We start from the raw sequence: 27604 nt of genomic DNA, 5'->3' as shown, positions 1-27604 counted from the left end.
TTAATATAAATAATTCCTGACACAAAGCATCAAGGAAATCTGAGATATCATGACAAGACTTAACTTAAAAATAATAGGAATCAAAGAAGGTAAAACCAGGCAGCATACACAAGCTAATTTGAGGCCCCCAACACATATATTGTAGACAACTGCCTGGTCTTACCTCAGTGGTAGAAGATGCACAGAGTCCTTGAGAGACTTCAGGCCCCAGGGAGCGAGGAGGCCTAGTGGAAAGGGAAACATCCTCTCAGGGACAAGAGCAGAAGTAATGGGATGACAAACTGTGGGATGTAGACTGTAAGGGGAGCAATGACTTGATTATTTATTAAGTAATTAATTAAAAAGGTGAAGAGTCCCCATTAAAATGCCCAGAAAATATTCTCAATTACATTGGGAATATTAGAAGAAAATATTCCCAAACTAAAAAAAAAAAAAAAAAAAAAAAAAAAAAAAAAAAAAAAGATGCCTATAAAAGTACAAGAAGCATATAGATCACAAATTAGACTGGACCAGAAAAGAAAATCCTCCCTCCACATAATAATCAAAACACAAAATCTACAGAGCAAAAAATATTAAAAGCAGCAAGGGGAAAATAATAGGTAACATACAAAAGACAACCTATCAGAATTATACCTGATTTTTCTAGAAAGGCCCGGAAAGATATCTTGCAACCTTTAAAAACCAGAGGCCAACTTAGATTACTATACCCAGAAAACTCTCAATCGCCATTGATGGAGAACATAAGGTATTTGAAGACAAATCCAAATTCAAAAAATATCTATCCACAAATAAAATACTGAAAGGAAAACTCCAACCCAAGGAGAACAGCTACATCTAATAATACAGGAAATATGTAATTCCATACCAGCAAAAACAAGGGATATATGCACACACATATACACACATACACATCACCACCACCACCACAACCACCACCAAAATCAAAACAATAGGAAATAAGAATCACTTGTCATTAATATCTCTCAATATTAATGGACTCAATCCCCAATAAAAATACACGAACTACGAGAAAGTGTACTAAACCATGATTCATTGTACTGCTGCATACAAGAAACACACCTTAGCAATAAAGAGCTGGAAATCCATTTTAAGCAAACAGATCTAAGAAGCAAATTGGAGTATCCATTCTAATATATAATAAAATATACAAAAACTAAGCAAAAAAATAATGAAACTAACAGACATTAGGAATTAAATGGATGGAGATGGTGCCATTTTTGTGCCTATGACTGTGTAGCAAACTGGAAAGAGGGATCATCAGAGTAGAGGACCAATTAGGACACACCCCACCAGGAATCTCCCTGCACCCAGGAGCTCCATAGTGCCACAGCCAGCCAGATGAGCACCTACCCTTCCCAGGTACCCTGCAGGGAGGTGGTTGGAGGAAGTTCTGTAGTCAGAGGTTAGACACTGCCGCTTTTGCCCTTTGACAATGTAGCAGACTGCTAAGCAGGGATCACCAGAGTAGAGTATCACTTGGGGACACACAACACAAAGACAACACCTGCACCCAGGAACTCTGCAGTACCACAGCAATCTGTGCCAGGGGAAGTCAGGTCACCTAGGGGTGCGGAGATAGGCTTGCAAGCAAACAGGAAGGGCAAGCACCAGCCAATAACATCAGGACCAACTAACACCAGATGGCAAAAGGCAAATGTAGGAAAGTTGCTAACAGAAACCTAGGCAATATGGCACCATTCAAACCCAATTGTCCCACAACAGCAAGTCCTGGATACCCCAACACACCAGGAAAGCACGCTTTGGATTTAAAATCACAGGTTATGATGCCAATGGAGGGCTTCATGGAGGGCTTCATGGAGGGCTTCATGGAGGGCTTCAAGAAAGACATATATAACTCACTTAAAGAAATACAGGAGAAAGCCAGGCTTGGTGGCACACACCTGTAATCCCAGCCCAGAGGCAGGAGGATTTCTGAGTTTGAGGCCAGCCTTGTCTACAGAGTGAGTTCTAGGATAGCCAGAGCTACAAAGAGAAACCATGTATCGAAAAACCAAAAAAAAAAAAAGAAAGAAAGAAAGGAAGGAAGGAAGGAAGGAAGGAAGGAAGGAAGGAAGGAAGGAAGGAAGGAAGGAAAGAAATACAGGTGAACACAAATAAACAGGGAGAAGTCCTTGAAGAACTAAGGGAAAACACAACAAAACTGGTGAAAAATTGAACAAAGTCATCCAGGATCTAAAGATGGAAGTAGAAACAATAATAAAATCACAAAGGGAAATATCTTGGGACATAAAAAATCTAAGAAACAGGTCAGGAGTCATGGATCCAAGCATCAACAACAAAACACAAGAGATAGAAGAGAGAATCTCAGATGCAGAAGAAAACATTGATACAACAGTCAAAGAAAATTCAAAATGCAAAAAGCTCCTGACCCAAAACATCCAGGAAATCCAGGACAAAATGAGAAGGCCAAACCTAACGATTATAGATATAGAAGAGAGTGAAGATTTCCAACTTAAAGGGTCAGTAAATGTCTTCAACAAAATTATAGAAGAAAACTTCCCTAACCTAAAGAAAGAGATGCCCATGAACATCCAAAAAGCCTACAGAACTCCAATCTATTTGACCAGAAAAGAAATTCCTCCCATCACATAATAATTAAAACACAACACATACTAAACAAAGAAAGAATCTTAAAAGCAGTAAAGAAAAACGGTCAAGTAAAATATAAAGGTAGACCTATAAGAATTACACTGGACTTCTCATCAGAGACTATGAAAGCCAGAAGAGCCTGGGCAGATGTCATACAGACCCTAAGGTAACACAAATGCCAACCAAGAGTGCTATATCCAGCAAAACTCTCAATTAGAGAACTCCTACAACTGATAAACAACTTCAGCAAAGTGGCAGGTTATAAAATCAACTCAAGCAAATCAGTGGCCTTCCCATACTCAAAGGATATGCAGGCTGAGAAAGAAATTAGGGAAATGACCCCCTTCACAATAGCCACAAACAGTATAAAGTATCTTGGGGTGACTCTTACCAAACATGTGAAAGATCTGTATGATAAGAACTTCAAGACTCTGAAGAAGGAAATGGAAGAAGACCTCAAAAAATGGGAAAACCTCCCATGCTCATGGATCGGTAGAATCAATATAGTTAAAATGACTATTTTGCCAAAAGCAATATACAGATTCAATGCAATACCCATCAAAATCCCAACTCAATTCTTCACAGAGTTAGAAAGAGCAATTATCAAATTCATCTGGAACAACAAAAAACCCAGGATAGGTAAAACTATTCTCAGCAACAAAAGAAAGTCTGGGGGAATCAGTATCCCTGACCTCAAGCAATACTACAGAGCAATAGTGTTAAAAACTGCATGGTATTGGTACAGTGACAAGGCAGGCAGATCAATGGAACAGGATTGAAGATCCAGAAATGAACCCACACACCTATGGCCACTTGATCCTCAACAAAGAGGCTGAAAACATCCAATGGAAAAATGATAGCCTTTTCAACAAATGGTGCTGGTTCAACTGGAGGTCAGCATGCAGAAGAATGCAAATTGATCCATCCTTGTCTCCTTGTACTAAGCTCAAATCCAAATGGATCAAGGACCTCCACATAAAGCCAGACACTCTGAAGCTAATAGAAAAGAAACTGGGGAAGACCCTTGAGGACATCGGTACAGGGAGAAAGTTTCTGAACAGAACACCAATAGCATATGCTCTAAGAGCAAGAATTGACAAATGGGACCTCATAAAATTACAAAGTTTCTGTAAGGCAAAGGACACCATCAAGAGGACAAATCGGCAACCAACAAATTGGGAAAGGATCTTCACCAATCCTACATCAGATAGAGGGCTAATATCCAATATATATAAAGAACTCAAGAAGTTAGACTCCAGAAAACCAAACAACCCTATTAAAAATGGGGTACAGAGTTAAACAAAGAATTCTCACCTGAAGAACTTCGGATGGCAGAGAAACATCTTAAAAAATGCTCAAATTCATTAGTCATTAGGGAAATGCAAATCAAAGCAACCCTGAGATTTCACCTTACACCAGTCAGAATGGCTAAGATTAAAAATTCAGGAGACAGCAGGTGTTGGAGAGGGTGTGGAGAAAGAGGAACACTCCTCCACTGCTGGTGGGGTTGCAAATTGGTACAACCACTCTGGAAATCAGTCTGGCGGTTCCTGCGAAAACTGGGCACCTCACTTCCAGAAGATCCTGCTATACCACTCCTGGGCATACACCCAGAGGATTCCCCACCATGTAATAAGGATACATGCTCTACTATGTTCATAGCAGCCCTATTTATAATTGCCAGATGCTGGAAAGAACCCAGGTATTCCTCAACAGAAGAGTGGATGCAAAAAAGTGGTATATCTACACAATGGAGTACTATTCAGCCATTAGAAACAATGAATTCATGAAATTCTTAGGCAAATGGATGGAGCTAGAGAACATCATACTAAGTGAGGTAACCCAGACTCAAAAGGTGAATCATGGTATGCACTCACTAATAAGTGGATATTAACCTAGAAAACTGGAATACCCAAAACATAATCCACACATCAAATGAGGTACAAGAAGAAAGGAGGAGTGGCCCCTTGTTCTGGAAAGACTCAGTGAAGCAGTATTTGGCAAAACCAGAATGGGCAAGTGGGAAGGGGTGGGTGGGAGGATAGGGGGAAAGAAGGGGGCTTACGGGACTTTTGGGGAATGGGGGGCTAGAAAAAGGGAAATCATTTGAAATGTAAATAAACAATATATTGAATAAAAAAAATTCTCAATAAAATTCTTGACATCCAAATCCAAGAACACATCAAAATGATCATTTACCATGATCCAGGGATGGTTCAATATACAGAAATCTGTCAATGTAATCTACTACATAGACAAACTCAAAGAAAAAAACACATGGTCATTTCATTAGAGGCTGAAAAAGCATTTGACAAAATTCAGCATCCTTTCATGTTAAAGGTCTTGGAAAGAAGAAGAATTCAAGGCCCATATGTAAACATAATAAAAGCAATATACAGCAAACCAGTAGCCAACATCAAATTAAATGGAGGGAAATTGAAGCAACCCGACTAAAATCAGGGACTAGATGAGGCTGACCTCTTTTTCTATATCTATTCAATATAGTACTTGAAGTTCTAGCGAGAGCAAATAGACAAGAAAAGGAGGTCAAAGGGATACAAATTGGAAAGGAAGAAGTCAAATGATCACTATTTGCAGATGATATGATAGTATACCTATTTATAATAGCCAGAAGCTGGAAAGAACCCAAATTTCCCTCAATGGAGGAATGGATACAGAAAATGTGGTAATTTTACACTATGGGATACTACTTAGCTATTAAAAACAATAAATTCTTGAAATTCTTAGGCAAGTGGGTAGAACAGGAGAATGTCATCCTGAGTGAGGTGACCTAATCACAGAGAACACACATGGTATGCATTCACTGATAAGTGGATATTAGCCCAGAAGCTTGGAATACCCAAGAAACAATTCACATATCAAATGATGCCCAAAAAGAAGGAAGGAGGGGCACCTGGTCCTAGAAAGGCTCAGTGCAGCAGTGTATGGGAATACCAGGACCGGGAATCAGGAAGAGGTTGATTGTGGAACATGGGGAGGGAAGAGTGCTTATGGGAATTTTGTGGAGGGGGGATCCTGGAAAGTGGAAATCATTTGAGATTTAAATAAAGAATATATATATATATATATATATGTATGTATATATATATATATATATATATATATATATATATAAAGAATAACTGGATAATTAATAAAAAGGAATTAAATGGATATAACTGATATCTATAGAATATTTCACCTGAACAGAAAAAAATATACCTTCTGCTCAGCACTTCATGGGTCCTTCTCCAAAACTGACTACATAGTCACAAAAGTCCCATAAGCCCTCTTCCCTCCCCATGTCACAAAGCAAGCCTCAGCAAATACAGAAAAGTTGAAATAACACCTTATCAGATCACCATGGATGACAGCTGAAATTCAACAAAAATCTAAACACCAGAAATCCTACACACTCATGGAAATTGAACAACTTTCTATTCAATGATCTCTGGGCTAGCAAAGAAAGAAAGAAAGAAAGAAATTAAAGCCATTTTAGAATTCAATGAAAATGACGGCACAATATTCTCAAATTTATCCAGTACAATGAAAGCAGTGCTAAGAGAAAATTTCATAGCCCTAAGTGGTTCCAGAAAGAAATTGGAAAGTTCTCATGAGAACAATTTTAATGTATACATGAAAGCTCTAGAAAAAAGAAGCAAGCATACCAAAGAGGAGTAGAAGGCAGGAAACAATCAAAATCAGCAGTAACCTCAAATAGTTAGAAACAATGGAAGCAATACAAAAATTCCACTAAACTAAACTAAGAAAGAGCTGGTTCTTATGAGAAAATCAACAAGATAGACACACCCTTAGCCAAACTTAACAAAAGACAGAGAGACAGTATCCAAATTAAATAAAAAAGGTAAAGGGAGACATAACAATAGATACTGAGGAAATTCAAAGAATCATTGGGTCTTCTTTTAAAAGCTTGTACTATAAAAATTAGGAAAATCTTATTGAAATAGACAATTTTCTAAACAAAGAACACTGACTAAAGTTAAATACAGATCTGGTAAACTATTTCAACAGCTTTTTAAAAACGTAAGGAAATAGGAGATGTCATCAAAAGTCTCCAAAGAAAAAATGCAGTGCCAGATGGTTTTAGTGCAGAAGTCTACCACACAATTAATGAATCACTGTTTGCATGTTGGTAGGCCTCAAGATTTCTATCAAAGAATTCCTCCCGCTGATAAACACCTCAGCAACCTGACTGGATAAAAAATATATTCAAGGATATCAATAGCCCTCCTATATAGACATGATGAATGGGCTCAGAAAGAAATTAGAGAAAAAACATCATTCACAATAGCCACGAATAGTATGAAATATCTTGTAACTAACTATCCAAGTGAAAGAACTATATGACAAGAACTTCAAGTTGCTGAAGAAGGAAATTGAGGAAGAAATCAGAAGACAGATAGATGTTCCCTGCTCATGGATCTATAGGATTAACATAGTGAAAATGCATATCTTACCAAAGGCAATTTACGGATTCAGTGAAATTCTCATCAAATTTCTAACACAATGCTTTACAAACCTTGGCAGAGCAATTCTTGATAGCTAAATCAATCATGAACAATATAAAAAACTTCCAGTGGTATCACCATTCCTGACATCAAGCCGTACTCCAGAGCAATAGTAAGGAAAGCTGCATGGTACTGCTATAGTAACATACAGATTGATGAATAGAATCAAAGTGAAGATGCCCAAATAAACCCACACACCTAAGGACTCTTGAATTTGACAAAAAATGCAAAAACATACTATGGAAAAACAGCATCTTCAACAAATGGCACTGATCTAATTGGACGCCTACATGTAAAATAATTTGTCCACATCTATCACCCTGCACCATACCCAAGTGCAACTGTATCACAGACCTCAATCTAAAACTGGATACACTAGATCTGATAAAACCTAAAGTGGAGAATTGCCTTGAACTCATTGGTACAAGTTAATGGTTAAGCATCTAAGATCAACACTTGATAAATGGAACCTCTTGAAACTGAAAATCTACTATAAGGCAGTGTCTACTAAGACAGTGTCTATAGGACAAAAAGGTAGCCTCCACACTTGGCAAGAACCTTTACAAACCCTACATATGCCTGAGGGCTAATAGGCAATATTTATAAAGAACTCAAGAAGCTTGACATCAATATCCCAAATAACCCAATTGAAAAATGGGGTACAGAGCTAAACAGAGAAGTCTAAACAGAGGAATAGCCTATGGAGTAGACACACTTAAAGAAATGTTGAAAAAGTCCTTATTCATCAGGGAAATGCAAATGAAAATAACTATAGATTTCATTTTGTACCAGTCAGAATGTTTAAATTCAAAAACTCACATGATAGCACATGCTGTCAAGGATGTAGAACAAGAGTACCACTCCTACATTGCTAGTGGGGTTTCAAACTTCTACAACCATTTGGGGAAATCAATTTGGTGATTTTTCAGAAAAAGTGGGAATCGTGCTACCTCACTACTCAATACTCAGCTATACCACTTCTGGTGGTTTAAATATGCTTGGGGCAGTAAGTAGCACTATTAGGAATTATGGCCTTATTGGAGTAGGTATGGTCTCATTGGAGGAAGTGTGCCACTGTGGGGGTGAGCTTTGAGAGATTCCTCCGACCTTCCTGAGAAAGCTAGTCTTCTTTTTGCTTTTGGCAGGAAATGTAGAACTCTTGCCTTCTTCAGGATCATGCCTGCCTCAATACTGCCATGATTTCTGCATTGATGATAATAGACTGAACTGATGAACCTGTCCCTCAGCCCCAATTAAATGTTATCTTTTATAAGAGTTGCCCTGGTCATGGATTTTGTGGAAGTTTGAATATACTTGGTCTGATGAGTGCTACTATTTGTAGGTATAGACTTGTTGTAGTAAGTGTGACCTTTCAGGAAGTGTGTCACTGTGTATATGCACTTTAAAACCCTTATCCTAGTTACCTGCAACTCAGTGTTCTCCTAAAGGCCTTCTGATGAAGATGTATAACTATCAGCACCTCCAGTCCCAAGTCTCCTTAGATGCTGCTATAGTGCCACTCTGATGATAATGAATAGAAATTGTAAGCCAGCCCCAATTAAATGTTTTCTTTTTAAAGAGTTGTTCATGTGGCTTTTTCCTTTCTGTTTGCTAATATAGTGGATTACATTGATGGATTTCTGTATATTGAACAATCCCTGCATCTCTGGGATGAAACCTACTTGATCATGGTGGATGATCATTTTGATGTGTTCTTGGATTCAGTTGGCAAGAATTTTATTGAATATTTTTACGTTAATATTCATAGGGAAAATTGGCCTAAATTATCCTTCTTTGTTGGTTCTTTGTTGGGTTTAGGTATCAAGGTAATTGTGGAATGATTTGGGTAGTGTTCCTTCGGTTTCTACTTTGTGGAATAGTTTAAAGAGTATTCTTTGAAGGCAATAACAGAGTTGGAAGACAGAGAGCTGGTGATAATCTAATAGAAAAAGGCGCCCATGTTCCAGCTCCAGAAAACAGCAGAACTTGACAGGTTTGGCCATGTGTCACTGACTTGTGAGCCAAAAATAGGAGGGACCAGTGGGACAATTGATGTTAGTTTGCTGAAGCTAAGAAATTGGCAGTAATTAAAAAGAGATCAGCATCCCTTAGATGGGATCCATTATGTGGTTTCTGAGAGCATAAAGAAGCTGCGTTCCAGAGATAGTCATGGTTGTACCTCATGCTACAGAGGGACTTCATAATGTATAAAAATCTCCAAGATGGTGCTGCATTCTGTAGCTGCCTGCAGCTACTGAGAACCGGGTTCCTGGAAGAGAAGCTGAGGGATGAAAGGAAGAAACGGCGAAAAGAATGAGGGCCAGGGTGATAGTTTACCAATCGAGACCCCCAACTTTAATGGTGGTCAGACCATTTAACAGTTTGGGCAAGCCCCTCCCCCCAGACTCCAGGCTGGGTTCTGGGAAAGTTGTCTGGCAGTTCTTGGCTCCACTGCTCAGGCAGCTGGGTGGGTCTCCTGCTTGATTCAGGAATTCATAGACCTGGAGGAACAATGAACTTCACCTTCACTCTGAGCACTCCACCCTAGGTAGAGCATGATCCTGAATAGTACAGGCATCCCTTCTCAACAAAGTCTGGTAGAGAAAGTTCACCTAGATCCATGTGGAGTTCCTACAAAGTGGCATGACACCCCAATATGGCTCTGTACATTTCCTTCCTTTTTATTAATTTGAAAATGAGGAGGTAGAAAACAAGTGGATAAACATCCTTCATAAGAAGGCAGGCCTTTGCGCGCACGCCGCCATTTTGCCTGCAGGACAAAAGAGAGCTCTGGCGGGCAGACCTGTAACAGGCATAGCCTGAGGCTAACAAAGTGGGGGTCTAGGCCCCAAAAGGCACAGGACTGACCCCAAGAACTGGGCGGCTTGGTGGGCCATCTGTGAGTCAACCTGCCCAGGAGGTTATTAGCACAGCAGACTCTCTCAGCGCTTTCAGGGAGCACGGGCGCGCATGCCCGCCATCCTGGTCACCTGGCAGACCCAATTAACAGTCATAGCCCTAGGGGAACTTTGCTTGGACCTTGGCCTCCCAGGTTTTTGCCTGGACTCAGGACCTGGGCGGCCAGGCTAACCTTGTGTGCTCCAGCCCGTTTGGGGGATCGGCTGCCCAGCTGAGTGAGCAGAACACAGGGGAGGTCACAGCAGCATACACCATCAGCACTCCCTGCAGGTGCACACGGGCTCCATCTGGTCCACAGACACAATCTGGGGCAAGGCCTCAGGTGGAAGCCCTCAGCTCAACTCTCTCCGCTTCCGGATCCAGATCAGCCTGGGCGGCAGCACCACATCTCCAGGTCCTGCGAGAGGCTAGAGGGGATTCCGGGGGGCCAGCTGGGAGAAGTCAGTGTGCTCCAGTGAATCCAGCGGGCCCCAGCAGGAGCCTTCGGGTGCCTGCTTCGGGATCTGATCAGCCTGGGCAGCAGCACCCTGTCTATAGGCAGTGCAGGGGGTAAGCTGTGCACCAGAGGCCAACGGGGAAGGGGCAGCTTGCACTGGTGAGTCCAGCACTGACAAGACAAACTAACACCAGTGAGAACTAGATGGCAAAAGGCAAACGCAGGAACGTCACTAACAGAAATCAAGGCAATATGGCAACATCTAAACCCAATTCTCCTCTACCAGCATGTCCTGGATACCCCATCACACCAGTAAAACAAGATTTGGATTTAAAATCACTGGTCATGATGCTGGTACAGGAACACATGAAGGACATACTTAAAGAAATTCAGGAGAAAATGGATCAAAAGTTAGAAGCCCTTGCAAGGGAACCACAAAAATCATTGAAAGAAATCCAGGAGAATACAAAAGCCAACAAGGAGGAAATACAAAAAACACTTAAAGAAATACAGGAGAACTTTGGTCAACAGGCTGAGGTCATGAAAGAGGAAACACAAAAATCTCTTAAGGAATTACAGGAAAGCACAAACAAGCAAGTGAAGGAGCTAAGCAAAACCATCCAGGATCTAAAATCAGAAGTAGAAACAACTAAGAAAACTCAAAGGGAGACAACTTTGGAGATAGAAAGCCTTGGGAAGAAATCAGGGGACAGAGATGCAAATATCAACAACAGAATACAAGAGATAGAAGAAAGAATCTCAGATGCTGAAGATTCCATAGAAACCATGGACTCAACAGTTAAAGAAAATGCAAAATGCAAAAAGCTTGTAACCCAAAATATCCAGGAAATCCAGCACACAATGAGAAGACCAAACCTAAGGATTATAGCTATAGATGAGAGTGAAGATTTACAACTTAAAGGGCCAGCAAATATCTTCAATAAAATTATGGAAGAAAACTTCCCTAACCTAAAGAGAGAGATGCCCATGAATATACAAGAAGCCTACAGAACTCCAAACAGACTGGACCAGAACAGAAATACTTCCCGTCACATAATAATCAAAACACCAAATGTTCTAAACAAAGAAAGAATACTAAAGGCAGTAAGAGAAAAAGGCCAAGTAACATATAAAGGAAGACCTATCAGAATCACAGCAGACTTTTCACCTGAGACTATGAAGGCTAGAAGGTCCTGGGCAGATCTCATGCAGACTCTAAGAGAACATGAATGCCAACCAAAACTACTATATCCAGCAAAACTCTCAATCACCATAGATGGAGAAACAAAGATATTTCATGACAAAACCAAGTTTACCCAATATCTATCCACAAACCCAGCCGTAAAAAGGATAATAGGAGGACAACACCAATACAAGGAGGGAAACTTCACCCTGGAAAAAGCAAGATAGTAACCTTTAATCAAACCCAAAAGAAGTTAAGCATTCAAATTTAAAAAATAACGTCAAAAATGACAGGAAGTAACAATCACTATTCCTTAATATCTCTTAACATCAATGGACTTAATGCCCCAATAAAAAGACACAGACTAACTGACTGGAAACGTAAACAGGACCCTACATTTTGCTCCTTACAGGAAACATACCCCAGGGTCAAAGACAAACACTACCTTAGAGTAAAAGGCTGGAAGACAATTTTACAAGCAAATGGTCTCAGGAAACAAGCTGGAGTAGCCATTTTAATATCAGATAAAATTGACTTTCAACCCAAAGTCATCAAAAGAGACTCTGAGGGACACTTCTTGCTGGTCAAAGGAAAAATACAAAAAGAAGAACTGTCAATCCTGAACATCTATGCCCCAAATGCAAGGGCACCCTCATTCGTAAAAGAAACTTTATTAAAACTAAAAGCACACATTGCACCTAACACAATAATTGTGGGTGACTTCAACACTGCACTTTCCTCAATGGACCGATCAGGAAAACAGAAACTAAACAGGGACACAATGAAACTAATTGAAGCTTTGGACCAATTAGATTTAACAGATATATATAGAACATTCTATCCTAAAACAAAAGAATATACCTTTTTCTCAGCACCTCATGGTACCTTCTCCAAAATCGACCATATAATTGGTCACAAGACAGACCTCAACAAATATAAGAAGATAGAACTAATCCCATGCCTCCTATCTGATCACTATGGAGTAAAAGTGGTCTTCAATAGCAACATAAACAACAGAAAACCCACATACACGTGGAAACTGAACAATACTCTACTCAATGATACCTTGGTCAAGGAAGAAATAAAGAAAGAAATTAAAGACTTTTTAGAACACAATGAAAATGAAAACACAACATACCCAAATCTATGGGACACAATGAAAGCAGTGCTAAGAGGAAAACTCATAGCCCTGAGTGCCTCCAAAAAGAAAATGGAGAGAGCATACATTACCAGCTTAATGACACACCTGAAAGCCCTAGAACAAAAAGAAGCTATTTCACCCAGGAGGAGTAGAAGGCAGGAAATCATCAAACTCAGGGCCGAAATCAATCAAGTAGAAACAAAGAGAACCATACAAAAAAATCAACAAAACCAGGAGCTGGTTCTTTGAGAAAATCAACAAGATAGATAAACCCTTAGCCAGACTGACCAAAGGGCACAGAGAAAGTATCCAAATTGACAAACTTAGAAATGAAAAGGGAGATATAACAACGGAAACTGAGGAAATCCAAAAAATCATCAGATCCTACTACAAGAGCCTGTACTCAACACAACTGGAGAATCTGGAGGAAAAGGACAATTTCCTTGACAGATACCAAATACCAAAATTAAATCAGGACCAACTAGACCATCTAAACAGTCCCATAATGCCTAAAGAAATAGAAGAAGTCATAGAAAGTCTTCCAACCAAAAAAAGCACAGGACCAGATGGCTTCAGTGCAGAATTCTACTAGACCTTCAAAGAAGAGTTAACACCAATACTCTTCAAACTATTCCACAAAATAGAAACAGAAGGAACACTACCCAATTCCTTCTACAAAGCCACAATTACGCTGATACCAAAGCCACACAAAGATCCAACAAAGAAAGAGAACTTCAGACCAATTTCCCTTATGAACATCGATGCAAAAATACTCAATAAAATTCTTGCCAACCGAATCCAAGAACACATCAAAACGATCATCCACCATGATCAAGTAGGCTTTATCCTGGGAATGCAGGGTTGGTTCAATATACGGAAATCCAACAATACAATCCACTACATAAACAAACTCAAAGAACAAAACCACATGGTCATTTCATTGGATGCTGAAAAAGCATTTGACAAAATTCAGCATCCTTTCATGCTAAAAGTCTTGGAGAGAACAGGAATTCAAGGCCCATACCTAAACATAGTAAAAGCAATATACAGCAAACCGGTAGCCAGCATCAAACTAAATGGAGAGAAACTTGAAGCAATCCCACTAAAATCAGGGACCAGACAAGGCTGCCCCCTTTCTCCTTATCTTTTCAATATTGTACTTGAGGTACTAGCTCAGGCAATTTGACAACATAAGGAGGTCAAAGGGATACAAATTGGAAAGGAAGAAGTCAAACTATCATTATTTGCAGACGACATGATCGTCTACCTAAGTGACCCAAAAAACTCCACTAGTGAGCTCCTACAGCTGATAAACAACTTCAGCAAAGTGGCAGGTTATAAAATCAACTCAAGCAAATCAGTGGCCTTCCTATACTCAAAGGATAAGCAGGCTGAGAAAGAAATTAGGGAAATGACCCCCTTCACAATAGCCACAAACAGTATAAAGTATCTTGGGGTGACTCTTACCAAACATGTGAAAGATCTGTATGACAAGAACTTCAAGACTCTGAAGAAGGAAATGGAAGAAGACCTCAAAAAATGGGAAAACCTCCCATGCTCATGGATCGGTAGAATCAATATAGTTAAAATGGCCATTTTGCCAAAAGCAATATACAGATTCAATGCAATACCCATCAAAATCCCAACTCAATTCTTCACAGAGTTAGAAAGAGCAATTATCAAATTCATCTGGAACAACAAAAAAACCCAGGATAGCTAAAACTATTCTCAGCAACAAAAGAAAATCTGGGGGAATCAGTATCCCTGACCTCAAGCAATACTACAGAGCAATAGTGTTAAAAACTGCATGGTATTGGTACAGTGACAGGCAGGAGGATCAATGGAACAGGATTGAAGATCCAGAAATGAACCCACACACCTATGGCCACTTGATCCTCAACAAAGAGGCTGAAAACATCCAATGGAAAAATGATAGCCTTTTCAACAAATGGTGCTGGTTCAACTTGAGGTCAGCATGCAGAAGAATGCGAATTGATCCATCCTTGTCTCCTTGTACTAAGCTCAAATCCAAATGGATCAAGGACCTCCACATAAAGCCAGACACTCTGAAGCTAATAGAAAAGAAACTGGGGAAGACCCTTGAGGACATCGGTACAGGGAGAAAGTTTCTGAACAGAACACCAATAGCGTATGCTCTAAGAGCAAGAATTGACAAATGGGACCTCATAAAATTACAAAGTTTCTGTAAGGCAAAGGACACCATCAAGAGGACAAATCGGCAACCAACAAATTGGGAAAAGATCTTCACCAACCCTACATCAGATAGAGGGCTAATATCCAATATATATAAAGAACTCAAGAAGTTAGACTCCAGAAAACCGAACAACCCTATTAAAAAATGGGGTACAGTGTTAAACAAAGAATTTTCACCTGAAGAACTTCGGATGGCGGAGAAGCATCTTAAAAAATGCTCAACTTCATTAGTCATTAGAGAAATGCAAATCAAAACAACCCTAAGATTTCATCTTACACCAGTCAGAATGGCTACGATTAAAAATTCAGGAGACAGCAGGTGTTGGAGAGGGTGTGGAGAAAGAGGAACACTCCTCCACTGCTGGTGGGGTTTCAAATCGGTACAACCACTCTGAAAATCAGTCTGGCAGTTCCTCTGAAAACTGGGCACCTCACTTCCAGAAGATCCTGCTATACCACTCCTGGGCATATACCCAGAAGACTCCCCACCATGTAATAAGGATACGTGCTCTACTATGTTCTTAGCAGCCCTATTTATACTTGCCAGATGCTGGAAAGAACCCAGGTATCCCTCAACAGAAGAGTGGATGCAAAAAATGTGGTATATCTACACAATGGAATACTATTCAGCCATTAGAAACAATGAATTCATGAAATTCTTAGGCAAATGGATGGAGCTAGAGAACATCATACTATGTGAGGTAACCCAGACTCAAAAGGTGAATCATGGTATGCACTCACTAATAAGTGGATATTAACCTAGAAAACTGGAATACCCAAAACATAATCCACACATCAAATGAGGTACAAGAAGAAAGGAGGAGTGGCCCCTGGTTCTGGAAAGACTCAATGAAACAGTATTCAGCAAAACCAGAACAGGGAAGTGGGAAGGGGTGGGTGGGAGGACAGCGGGAGAGAAGGGGGCTTATGGGACTTTCAGGGAGTGGGGGGGCTAGAAAAGGGGAAATCATTTGAAATGTAAATAAATTATATCCAATAAAAAATATATATATATATATATCTAAAAAAAAAAGAAAAAAGGAAAAGAAGGCAGGCCTTAACCACGGATGGAAAGCATTAACTATAATTCCTCTTAAATATTGTATGACATCTTTTTCAGAGGAGGGGTAATAGGCTCCCTTATTATTTTAAGGAGAGCCTCTCAAAGTTAACCCTTATGCAATTAGGTGTACTTCCTGGGGACTCAGAGGCAGAAATCATGATCCTCCCCATGAGGTGCCTTGCTTCACACCTCTCATTGGTGCCCATGTTTGCTCATAAACAAACACACATAGATCTGAGTTCTATCCAGGTGAGCCAGGGTGGAGAGAGCCAGTCTGCTTAACAAACAAGGTCAATAGTTAAAGGTGGAACAGGATTAACTTGTCTGCAGATGTCCCTGAGGTATCCAATTCAGTTGCAAATTAGCCACTCAAAAGACAGAAAGCCTGGCTTCTGGGGTGGTGGGAGGTAGCATTGTGTATCAAGAGATATGCAGTTACTTCTTAGGAAAAGTGGAGACTATATTTTAAATTAACTCATTTGGCTGAAGATGATTGTTAGCCATCTTCATAATTGGAATCTCCCATATTGGATTCATTTCTAGACCAGTTTATGATTGAGTCATCTGATCACATTAAAGGAAAGAGAAGAGACATTATAACTCCTCTTTAGATTAATTTTTCTAAGCTAGTCTCTATATTCTGTCCCACAAAGTCTAAAAGCTTGAAGCAAGGCAACTTATCTAATCTGGGACTTTTGACAATTAAAGTAAGTCAAGAACATATACCCAATATAGCTCTTATGTTACCATTGTCTGGGAACTCAGCAAGCCCACAGTCAGCATATCTTCAGCATGCCACACCAATCACTCTGGCAGCTAGCATGCTTCTGGAGCATTCTGTGGGAAAAACAGAGACATGCCTTTTAAAATCAGGATCATGGCATATGTCAATAAGTGAATTCCTTCATTTCACCCAGGCAACAGTATGCCTAGTTAGAGGATCTCATATATACTCAGCAAGGAGTTCCTTAGTTCCTTGGCATCCAAAGTTTAACACCCCCCCTTTTTAAATATACAAGCACAATTTAAACAATATGCATGGGGACACAATATCCCCTCTCTTCTCTTTTCCAAGAAGATATTGTTTTATTAATTTAAAATGGAACACCAACCATATACCATAATGTAGGCAATAACTATGCAATTATAGAAACTAAGTGTAGGATTTTTAGTTGCTTTTTCTGTTAGAGCAGTTGCAACTAGAAAACCTAAAAATCGGTCATTAGTCACATGCACATATTTTAATTTTCTAAATTAGAAATATGAGTATCATTTATCTGTAATAATTAATTAAAGTCCTCTAGGATTAACACCATTATGTGGTAGACGTAGAAATTGAGGACATCAAGAACAAATCTTTAAATTTGATGTGCATAAAAATACAAAATTATTTTTTAAGCCATTACCCTTTTGATGATATAAATAATATGCTTGTACGTCTGATTGTTTCTATATAACCTGTCTGGGATACAAATTTTAAGTGCTTTGCCTTAAGGGGTCTTGTCCATGCACCTTTTTAAAGATTAATTATATATAAGTATAATCAATTTGATTGCTGCATCATTTATTTGCAAAACATTAGAGCCTTAAATCGTCTTGTGGCAAGCTTAAAGCGATGTCTTAGCCAGTTAATTTATTTTAACTTAAAAAACTTAAAAGCCCACAGTTAAAGGCAAAGGCCTGTAATAAAATTCTATGAACAACATACACTGAAAAATTTAAGATCCTAGTTTCTTGTATTGAAGCAGAGACAAAAACATTTTTTTCTCGCATAAGGTAAGGCTATTCACCATTCCTTGAGGCAAAAACCTTCTAATGAAATTGCTTTATTGTTTCTTTAAAGTTAGAGGCAAATGCTTTTAATGCCTTTATACATTCTACATAGCCTTATTAACCTTTCATAAGTTTGAACTGAATTTAAACCACACTTGGATAAGTCTGTCAAGAATGTTCTTTTGGCCAAACACTTCCTAGGTGGGGTCTGCAAGACAAAAGCAGTTCCTCACAAGCTTCCACTGAGGAAGCTCTGAGCTTTGCAGTAACTCAAATGTATTTTTTTTATCTGCCCAACATCCACCAGCCCTAGGCAAGGACATTGTATGAGGTTCCTCAAATGTAAGTATCTTCTATTCTGAGCCTTTTGTCTAACACCAGATCCAAATCCACCTGTCCCACAAAATTTATATGAGGGTCGAATAACAAAAGGAACCTGTAATTTCAGGGTTCCCGGAAAAATTCTACTAGCTGTTTTTTAGTAGTCAAAGGGGGCTGTTTGATATCCAATAAATTTCTACTGAGATCTCCTTTTTAATCTTGGAGGGTTAAAATTTGCTTCTACCATTGTAGCCAATAAACTTGTGGAAAGTGGCAATAGGCCTATAATGGCCACAGCTGTATCACTCTTAAAATTATCTTAATTACAAAATATGTTAAGAATCGTGAGCCTTTAACTAGACTGCAAACTGCAGCCAATTGAACACTGGCAATTTTTATTGTAACTCTTAATTTTTCTTGCAATATTAGAGCATAACTACAACTTTGGAAGCAAATACCAATTTTAAACAATCTATTTTCTTTAAAATCAATGGCAAACACATTATTTTTACAGCACAAGATTTGTCTGCCAGTTTTTATGTTCAAATGTATGACAGTATAACTAATTGAAGAGACTTTATTTTAAATCCTATTCCCCACAAGTCCAATTTCTAGGATAAGATTTGCACAAAACACCATGTCAATTTAAAAGCATCTTAGAGGTGTGTATTTCCAGGGTTGTGTCATGCCACGTATTGTTTAAGATGGCTGCAGCCTTGAACTACCAGTTCTAAATTAACTGTTTGTTAATACTTTTTAAATCATGTCCAATGACTTATAGGCCAATACTCTATATAGTCAAGACATGCAAAATATACTTATACCTTTAAGATCAATTATAAATAAAAATAAAATGATTACATGAATCTCATAAACTTAAACCAAATAAATTCCTTTTTCTAGCTGTAATTTTGAGAGAATAAAAAGCACTTTGAACCAAAAACCACAATTGTAGAGATTTTTCTTTAGGAGAAACAACCATTAACCTATTTGTCCTAGACTTGGGGCTGCTAGCCCTTTTTTTATAAGCAGCTTTCTCTCTAACTATATTTGACTCGTAGCTGAGTGTGGGACACCTTAAATCAGCCACTGCTGTGTAAACTGTGGCTAGATTATGAAATAGACCGCCAGCAGATGAAATTTTTACCAAATTTTCTTTTTAACATAAAACAATTGCAGTCATTCACACAATGCCATGAATAGGACATAAGCATACATGTAGACATAGTGCACACCGAGGACAAACAATGATACACAGAAAGGGAAGTGTGCTTGTTATGCATCCAATTACAGCCATTTTCCTTCTCTCTTACTCTCATTTTTCAAACTTTCTTAAAGCAGCTCTTGGAGGCTGCAGACATATGCCTATTTTTAAACCCTTTTCTTTTCGCCTGAATCAGTTCTTAAAAGCTGTGGACAAATGCCTATAAAGTTCTTCCCCCATTTTCCACTGTCTTGTCCCTAAGCATTTTAGCATTGAATCTATGCTACTTTATTTAGTCTGTATCCTCTATCATCTATTTTGCTCACCATGCAGTATACCATCTTTTTCTATTTTCTGCAAAGTTTCGCGAGGACAGGGTTACCTCAGGAAATCTTGCGTCCAGCCCCACCATTCTGTTGCATTCTCTAGCTGCTTGCAGCTACTAAGAACCAGGTTCCTGGAACAGAAGCTGAGGGATGGATGGGGTAACGGCGAAAAGGACGAGGGTCAGGATGATAGTTTACCAATAGAGGCTCCAACTTTAATGGCTGTCAGACCATTTAACAGTTTGGGCAAGCCTCTCCCTCTAGACTCCGTGCTGAGTTCTGGGGAAGTCGTCTGGCGGTTCTTGGCTCCACTGCTCAGGCAGCTGGACGGCCCGGGTATTGATGTGATAGTCCTGAAAATGCTGTTGTTTTGGAATTTTGAAAAGTTGTGGGATGCTTTTTATGGGGTTGAATAGGTCATCCCATAAGAATATGGAAGGCATTGTTTCTGAGAGTGATTTCAACTGTGCAGACCTGGTCTAAGAGGTTTCAGTGAAGAAGAACTTTAGTATGTGGCATAGAGACTGTTTTGTGGCATTTTGATGAAGAATGTGGCTGCTTTTTTTCCATTCCTGAAGAGTCTACCTGAGGCTAAAACGAGATTTATATTAATTGAATTGAACTAAATCTCAAAAAAAGAAAGAAAAAGAAAAAGCTCAGCAGAAATTGTTCTCTGGTTTAGTCTTATGAAAAGCATCTTGATCAAGTTTAGCAAGTTTTGAAAGGAAAAGTACAAAATGTATGCTTCAAAGAACAAAGGAGAGCCAAGAAGTAGAATATAACCAAATCCTATTTTCCAGGAGATAAAAGACTAATGGAGTGGTGAACACCCAGCTAAACTTATTGTTTATGTGTTTGCAGTTGAACAAAGAATACTTATTTCATGTTAGGCATTATTACCTGGTTATTGTTTGTATTTTGATTTTTAACTTGGAATGAACTACAATCCAGAAATAGAGGATACATTTTGATCCAAATCTTGAGGCATAATGGTCATAAAAAGCTTAAATGCAGGTCCAGTAGTACATACCTTTAATCCCCAGAGACAGAGGCAAGAAGATGTCTTGAGTTCAAGGGTAGCCTGAAATATAGAAAGTTCCATTTGGAGAAAGGCTAAAGTCTCTGAATGGTGCTATATGCCTTTAATCTCAGCATATATATGACACAAAGCTATACATAGCTCTGAGTTACTGAACAGTTTATAGAGCAAGTTTCAGACCGTAAAGGCCTTACCAAGCTTAGGCAATGAAGGATGTAATAGAAAAAGTGGCCTGCCTGTATTCAAGCTTCAACAAGCATCAGAATTTGGCAGTTTTAACCATGTGGCTCTGGCTTTAGGGTCAAGAATAGAAGAGACTACTCAGACAATTGATGGTAATTAAACTCAGACAATTGAGCTAAAAATTAAGTTGTGATAAAAGAAGAGACCAATATCATTGAAGTGAAATCCCCTTAAAGTGTTTTCTGAGAGCACAAAGAAGCTGTGTTCTAGATATAGCCTAGGGTGTACCTTGTATGCAGCTTGCTTGGATGATGTGTAAGAATCACCAAGGTTGTACTGTCTTTGAAGTCATGAAGGGGTCATGGAGTGTTGCTGAGGTTATCACTGTGAGATGACAAAGAAGGCCATTGGTGAAGGTGCATCTCAGTTATAGTTGATGGCCCAGGACTGAAGGGGTCATGCAAAGAAGTTGAGACTTGGCACCATGAAAGGATCCTGTGAGAAGGTATTGTTGAAGTCTAGTTGCAGCAGAAGACCCCAGCATACTGGAGACTTCCATTGGATGTTCACCAAGAATAGCAGCAACAATTGAGTGCCCTTAACCAGATCCTGAAGTGCTAAAAAGCACAGAGCTGGAGATGCAACCCATGACCTTTGGAAGACCCAAGAAGATCACAAATCATGTATATCTCTAACACATTTGAACAAAATCATGAAAATTTTATGGTACCTTGGATACCCTCAATATGTTAGTGATGTCCAAGACCTGGAATACCTTCTGATAAAATATGCAGCCAATAAAGATGAAGAGTTGTATATATAAAGAACCCCTTTACTTCAGAGAAGGAAATACAGAGTTTGGAGTTGTACCAGCTGGGTTTTGGTCATGCTTTGGTCCAATATTTTTCCCTATGTCATTTTGGAATGGTAATTGTAGGGAATATGAGCAGGCCTGTGTACCTGTGTAGGGATGGAGAGTACCCATGTACTTTTCGAGGAAGGCTGCCCAGCTAGGGGGGAAGGTCCTTGCCCAGAATATGGGGCCATTCTGGCGTGGGCCCCATGTACCTGTAGAGGCAGTCCAGCCAAGCAGGGAATTCCTGGGTCCTTTCTGGTGGCTGGAGATGCTGAGGCCTGCTCCATTTCTCCAACATGTTGGGTTTAGAGAAGGAGAGGCAGCCCCTGGTTTTAAAAGTTTATTATAGATAATTAGAAAAAAGAAAAAGATAGAGAAGAGAGAAAGAAATGATAGAGGAGTGAGAGCTGGCTATGACCTCGTGAAAAGAAGGGGGAAGAATGGGGAGAAAGGGGGAAAACAAAACTAAGCTAAACTAAACTGAAAAAACAGTTGTGAGTTATGTTCTATATGCTCAGTACCCCATTCCCCAAGGCCCATGTCTGCCTCCATCCTGGAGGCCTGTTGCCACCTGGGACAATCAGGTGGGATTGCTATGCTTCAATCCCCTGCCTGCTGGATCCCCTGGCAATCCCAGCATCTGTGAGGTCTGCTGTGTCCTCTCTGGGCTCTATCTTCCAGTGAACACCTCTATCTGCAATCCCCGACAGCTGCAGACATCTGGGACCATCAAGTGAGATTCCTTCCCAAATTCTCTGCCTGCAGTTTCTCTCATGAAAACCATCAGAACTGAAGACTACTCCCACCCTGTTCCCTCTGCGCTCAACTCCTTGTGTCACACCTATGCCTAATTTTAGTGTTTTTAAATGCATTACATCCCAACCTCAGTTTCCCCTACCTCTACTTCACCTAGTCTCCCTGCAACCACCATCCTTGTTCCCCAGATCCACTCTAGTGAGAAGTGGAGCTTCGGTTTCTTTAGAAAACACAGAGACATCATAAAATTACATTCTTTTTAAATTTCTGGTGTGAGATATGAGGCTGTTTTAGATTGTTCATAGCAGCTGACTGATCATGTTCTAGTAAATATATAATAGTTTCCCTGATTGGGTGATGTTTTGAATTCCGGGGACAGCTTAGATGTTATATAAAAGCTAGGGACTGAGAGGTGGGTTTGGTGGTTGTTGGTTATTCTTGTGGGTTGTTGGGGGGGAATTTCTGGATGTTTTGGGTTATGGCTTATTAAGCAGTCATGTTCAAGAAGAAACAACAACAATAAATTAGATATCCTCATGGCACATGTGTGTAATTTCAAAATATGTAGGAGCTAGAACACTAGAGTATTTTATTGCTATTACAAATAGAGTCTCTGATAAAATGAGAAGTCTACCTATGTATAAACTCTGTTCTTTTCCTAATAACACATTTCTTAGTTACTATAAATAAATCAGAATAGTTGGCATTTGTGAGGTGATTTCTTCAATAAAGAACACAGATATTATATGGATGCAATAATGTGCCAGGTAGCTCTATAATTAAGAACATTTGATTCTCTTGCAGATGACCTGGTTTTAGTGCCCAGCACTCACATATTGGCTCAAAACCACCTAAATCACCAATTCTAAGATATTTTATGCCCACTTCTGGCTTCCTCTGGCACTATATTCGTGTAGTACACATACACTGATACACACAAAATAAAAAGAATGTAGTTTAAAGGTATTTGTAAATAGTTTTCATTTTTTATTTTTTAAATATATTTGTTGAGAATTTCATACATGTTTATTCAGTGAAATAAGATCATGATGTTCATCTTTTTCTTATCTAATTCTTTCAATTTTTCCCCAAACAAATGCCTCCCAACTTTTTATCCTATTATATTTTAATAACCTGATAAATCGGATTAGTGCCGTTTGTATGTGCATGGATATAGGACAATGCATCTTAGGCAATTTATCATTGGTCAGTATCCAAAAGAAGGATTCTAAATTCTCCACTGCCATCAGCTTCCATGAACTCTTCTCAGGTGTGGCCTTGGTAGATCCTCCCAATCTCAGTGCTAGCATTTTCATTTTGTACAGGTCTGACTCAGTAGCCATAGCTTCTGTGCATTTGTGAGTATACCAACTCCATCATGTACAGAAGACAGGATTCCACTGCATGCTGGTCCTTACAATTTTTTCTATAATGGAAGATACTTGCAATATAAACAATAAAAAAGAAAGGTGGATTCACACACTACATGAAGTGCCTGATAACATCTACCAATACATTGTGTAACAGACAAACATCAAATAGGAAAGTATGGAAAAATATGAGCATGAATTTAACATATACACAAACTGTAAAATAATAATAGGCATTATGGTTGCTCTAATGGTTCAATATATACTTGGGAGATTATAGATTTTTCCTGTAAAGGAATACAGAAACTAGGCTTAATTATCTCCTAGAGAAGTAAGTGATGCATATACTTTTTAATAAACAGCAAATGGCATTGTCTTCCTACTTCCAACAATACCTTTGCCCACATCTGTACTAGTAACATAAGAAATATGGATGAGTGTGATCCAGCTACCTGTATCACAAATAGTCAATAGGTTCCTTACCTTATTAAAAAACAAGGCTTATAGTAAAGAAAGTTGAGCATTCATTATTTGACATTGATGATTTTTGTAAAAACAAAATAAATTTTACATTTGCCAAGTATCACCAAAAAACCTACATAATAAGAATTCCCAAACACTGTTGAGTTTTCAATTAAAACAGTGTTCAAAATTATTTATTTTAGAGATGTTTCAGATTTCTGAAAATTTATATGTTGTTCTTATTACCTTTTGACCCATGTGCCATTTCCCCCTTGTGATAGTTTGATGAAAATGGTCCCCAGAGGCTTGTGTATTTGAGACGTTTGTTATTGGTTAGTGGAACTATTGTGGAGGGATTAGGAACTTTAAATTTGTCAGAGGTTATTGTGTCATTGGGAGTTGGCTATGAAGTTACAAAAACCATTTCCAGTTCCAGTGTCTGTCTTTCTGCCTTTGGATCAGTATGTGAATCAGTCTGATGCTCTTCTAATATCACGCCTCTCTCGTACATGCCATTATAACTAGGGAGAAACTTTCTAAAACTGTAAATAAGCACTTTCTTTTATAAACTTTTCCTTAGTTGTGGTCTCTCTTCACAACAATATAACACCACTATTGTTTTCTTGTATTTGTATAGTACATTTGTTCTGATTGAACCAATATTTGTTAATAACCATTTGCTAAATCTTGCATTGTTTTTCATCTTGCATTCTACAGAATTCTTTGCATTTTTTGTTTTTGTTTTACTGTTTATCGTTTTATCTGTTTTGGCAGATATTATATAGTAATATTAACCCACAGTTACAGCATCACATACAATGCATTTTCATCCTTAAAATTCATTTTGCTCAATATATTTATGCCTCTCTCTACTCTAAGGTATTAGAGACCACTCCTTATTTGTAGTAGCTTTATTATTTAGCAGTTTTTGGATACTATATAGCGAAACCTACAACTTTTAAAATGGCTTCTATTAAGCTATCTTGCTGACAAACTTAGCAGACACTGGTTAAACAGATCTTACATAGTCTCTCTAGTCCATAACTATCTGACAGTACAGTTTACAAGATCTCCTGCATTTAACCTCTACATACACATAGAGGAATGCTCATAGTATCATTGTTTAAAGAAAAAAAATTAGCCACTATGTCTTATTTACACTTCTATTGTTATGTTAAAACACTGATCAAATCTTCTTGTAAAAGATAGTTACTTTGTGGTTTCCATTTTCAGACATGTAAACTTCATGACCATCATTTTGGGAAGCACAAAGGCAGGCAGGTACAGCAATGGAGCAGCAGCAGAGAAATTATCTACCTGATTCACAAGCGAGAAACTTAGAACAACACTGGAAATGGTGTAGAATTTTGAAAACTCGAAGCACACCCGCACATGACTGACCTCCTTGAACATGGCCACACCTCCTAATGCTTCCTCAACAGTTACAGCAACAATGGACCAAATATATAATAAACATATGATGCTTAAAGATATGAGCCTATAAAAGTCATGCTCATTCAACCCACCATGAAAGCAAAAAATAGTATTTTTGTCTGCAGTGGAGTTTGCATATATGGAGAATTTCTTTCAGAGTAAAGGGCACACAAAAGAGCAAAGTATAAGAAGAATAAATAAAACCATTTCTCTCATAATTCAAAACAAAACACTAGACTAAGTAAGTTTGAACAATCTATAACCCATGTAGAATTGTTACAGCTCTAAGGAAAATATTGAAAATAGTCAACATACTGGTTAACTTCAAGAGATAACATGATACTACTGAGGAGGGACAAATGGAGTAACAAAAACACTGACAGTTTTCTACAATTTAAATGTAGAAATTAATGAGTATTTTGTTTAATCTTATCATTAAAATGTTTTAGGTATATGACATATACCTTATAGCTCATATATTTGAATATTGGCTCATAGTTGGTGGAACTCATACAATTGTATAATAAATCACCCATATCTAACACTTGTATAGAAATGCACATTGTTTTTAATGTTCTATATAAACTGTAATAACTGCATAAAATATTGCTTATTTTAAAAATAATAAATGGTAGAATTTTAACACAGTTGCTGAGATGCACACACATTTGCTGAAGTTCTGCTAAATGCTAGATGAGCAGCCTTTAAGGAGGCATTAAACTCTCCTCTGCTACTTTGTCTACATATCTGTAATACCATCAACTACTATCAATTGAATTAAATCCCTGTGCTTTCACAGAGAATGATTCTCATGGACCAAAGCTGAAATCACTTCAAGAGATGTGACCTTTTTGTAGTTGAGCAAGGAGCTGTCTTTCTTCTTTTTATAAGATATATTTGGATTAAACTGCTCTTCAGACTTCCTTGAACTTTATTGGAGACTGATATTTCCTGGTGTCCATCTAGCCATTCATCATCACCCACTCAGAAAAGCAGAGTCTCCTTAGACTCTGAACATAACCACAGTACCCACTTCCTGTAGGCTCATGTCAAACTCTCAATACTCCAACTTACCAGGACATTCATGCTCCACATATACTTTCTTTGATGAGGACATTAGGAAAACATCATATCATACCCAATAAAATTCTGCCACATTTGAGTGTCAATCACAAAAATAAAAAATAAATATAAAGGACAAAAAAGATGGCTCAGCAATTAAGAATATTGACTTATCATTCATGGGCTCAAGATTTTATTTCCTTCCTCCAAATAATAGCTCACAACCATCTGTAATCACAGTCCCTGAGGATCTGAGACCCTCTTCTGACTTATTTCAGGCAATAAGCACATATACAATACACAGACATACATGTGGGCATTGTACCAATACATTAAACTAACTGAGTAAATGTGATCAGAGTTACTGCTAAAATATCAGAATATATTATAATATGAAAGATAAAAATAAATCATAAATCTAAGAGAAGAAATAGTTCTATCATTTTTAGAGAAGAAAAGCTACAAACTTGGATAATAATGAATACTTTATAATGACAATATAAACAAGTAAAATATTTGTAAGACAAAGAAAAAATGAATGAGTTTTTGAGCAACCTTCTTAAGATGCTGAATATCATTAAGATAGTAAAACATACAAGAAAATTGTACAAGAAGTAAGTGAAGGAAAGAGAGCCATGAAATTTCCCTGACAGAAGAAAAGATGAATGCAGAAAAGGAGAAGGAAGTAGGGATGCTAACAAG

At 38.4% G+C, this 27604-nt stretch overlaps 2 protein-coding genes across 2 annotated transcripts in view; one reads left to right on the top strand and one right to left on the bottom strand.

Annotated features, from left to right (window-relative positions):
- Positions 1-27604, top strand: part of LOC127685304 (olfactory receptor 50-like) — a 314138-nt gene that overhangs the window by 74031 nt on the left and 212503 nt on the right. The gene's annotated exons all lie outside the window — the stretch shown is intronic.
- Positions 1-27604, bottom strand: part of LOC127685303 (olfactory receptor 50-like) — a 35501-nt gene that overhangs the window by 6944 nt on the left and 953 nt on the right. Inside the window, exon 2 of the mRNA XM_052182362.1 lies at positions 15484-15487. Within this exon, the coding sequence (XP_052038322.1) occupies positions 15484-15487 (4 nt within the window). The remainder of the gene's footprint in view (positions 1-15483; positions 15488-27604) is intronic.

The sequence above is a fragment of the Apodemus sylvaticus genome, chromosome 5, assembly GCF_947179515.1.
Source record: "Apodemus sylvaticus chromosome 5, mApoSyl1.1, whole genome shotgun sequence".
Lineage (NCBI taxonomy): Eukaryota > Metazoa > Chordata > Mammalia > Rodentia > Muridae > Apodemus > Apodemus sylvaticus.
The sequence above is the reverse complement of the archived record's forward strand: the minus strand, read 5'-3'. Positions and strand labels throughout refer to the sequence as shown.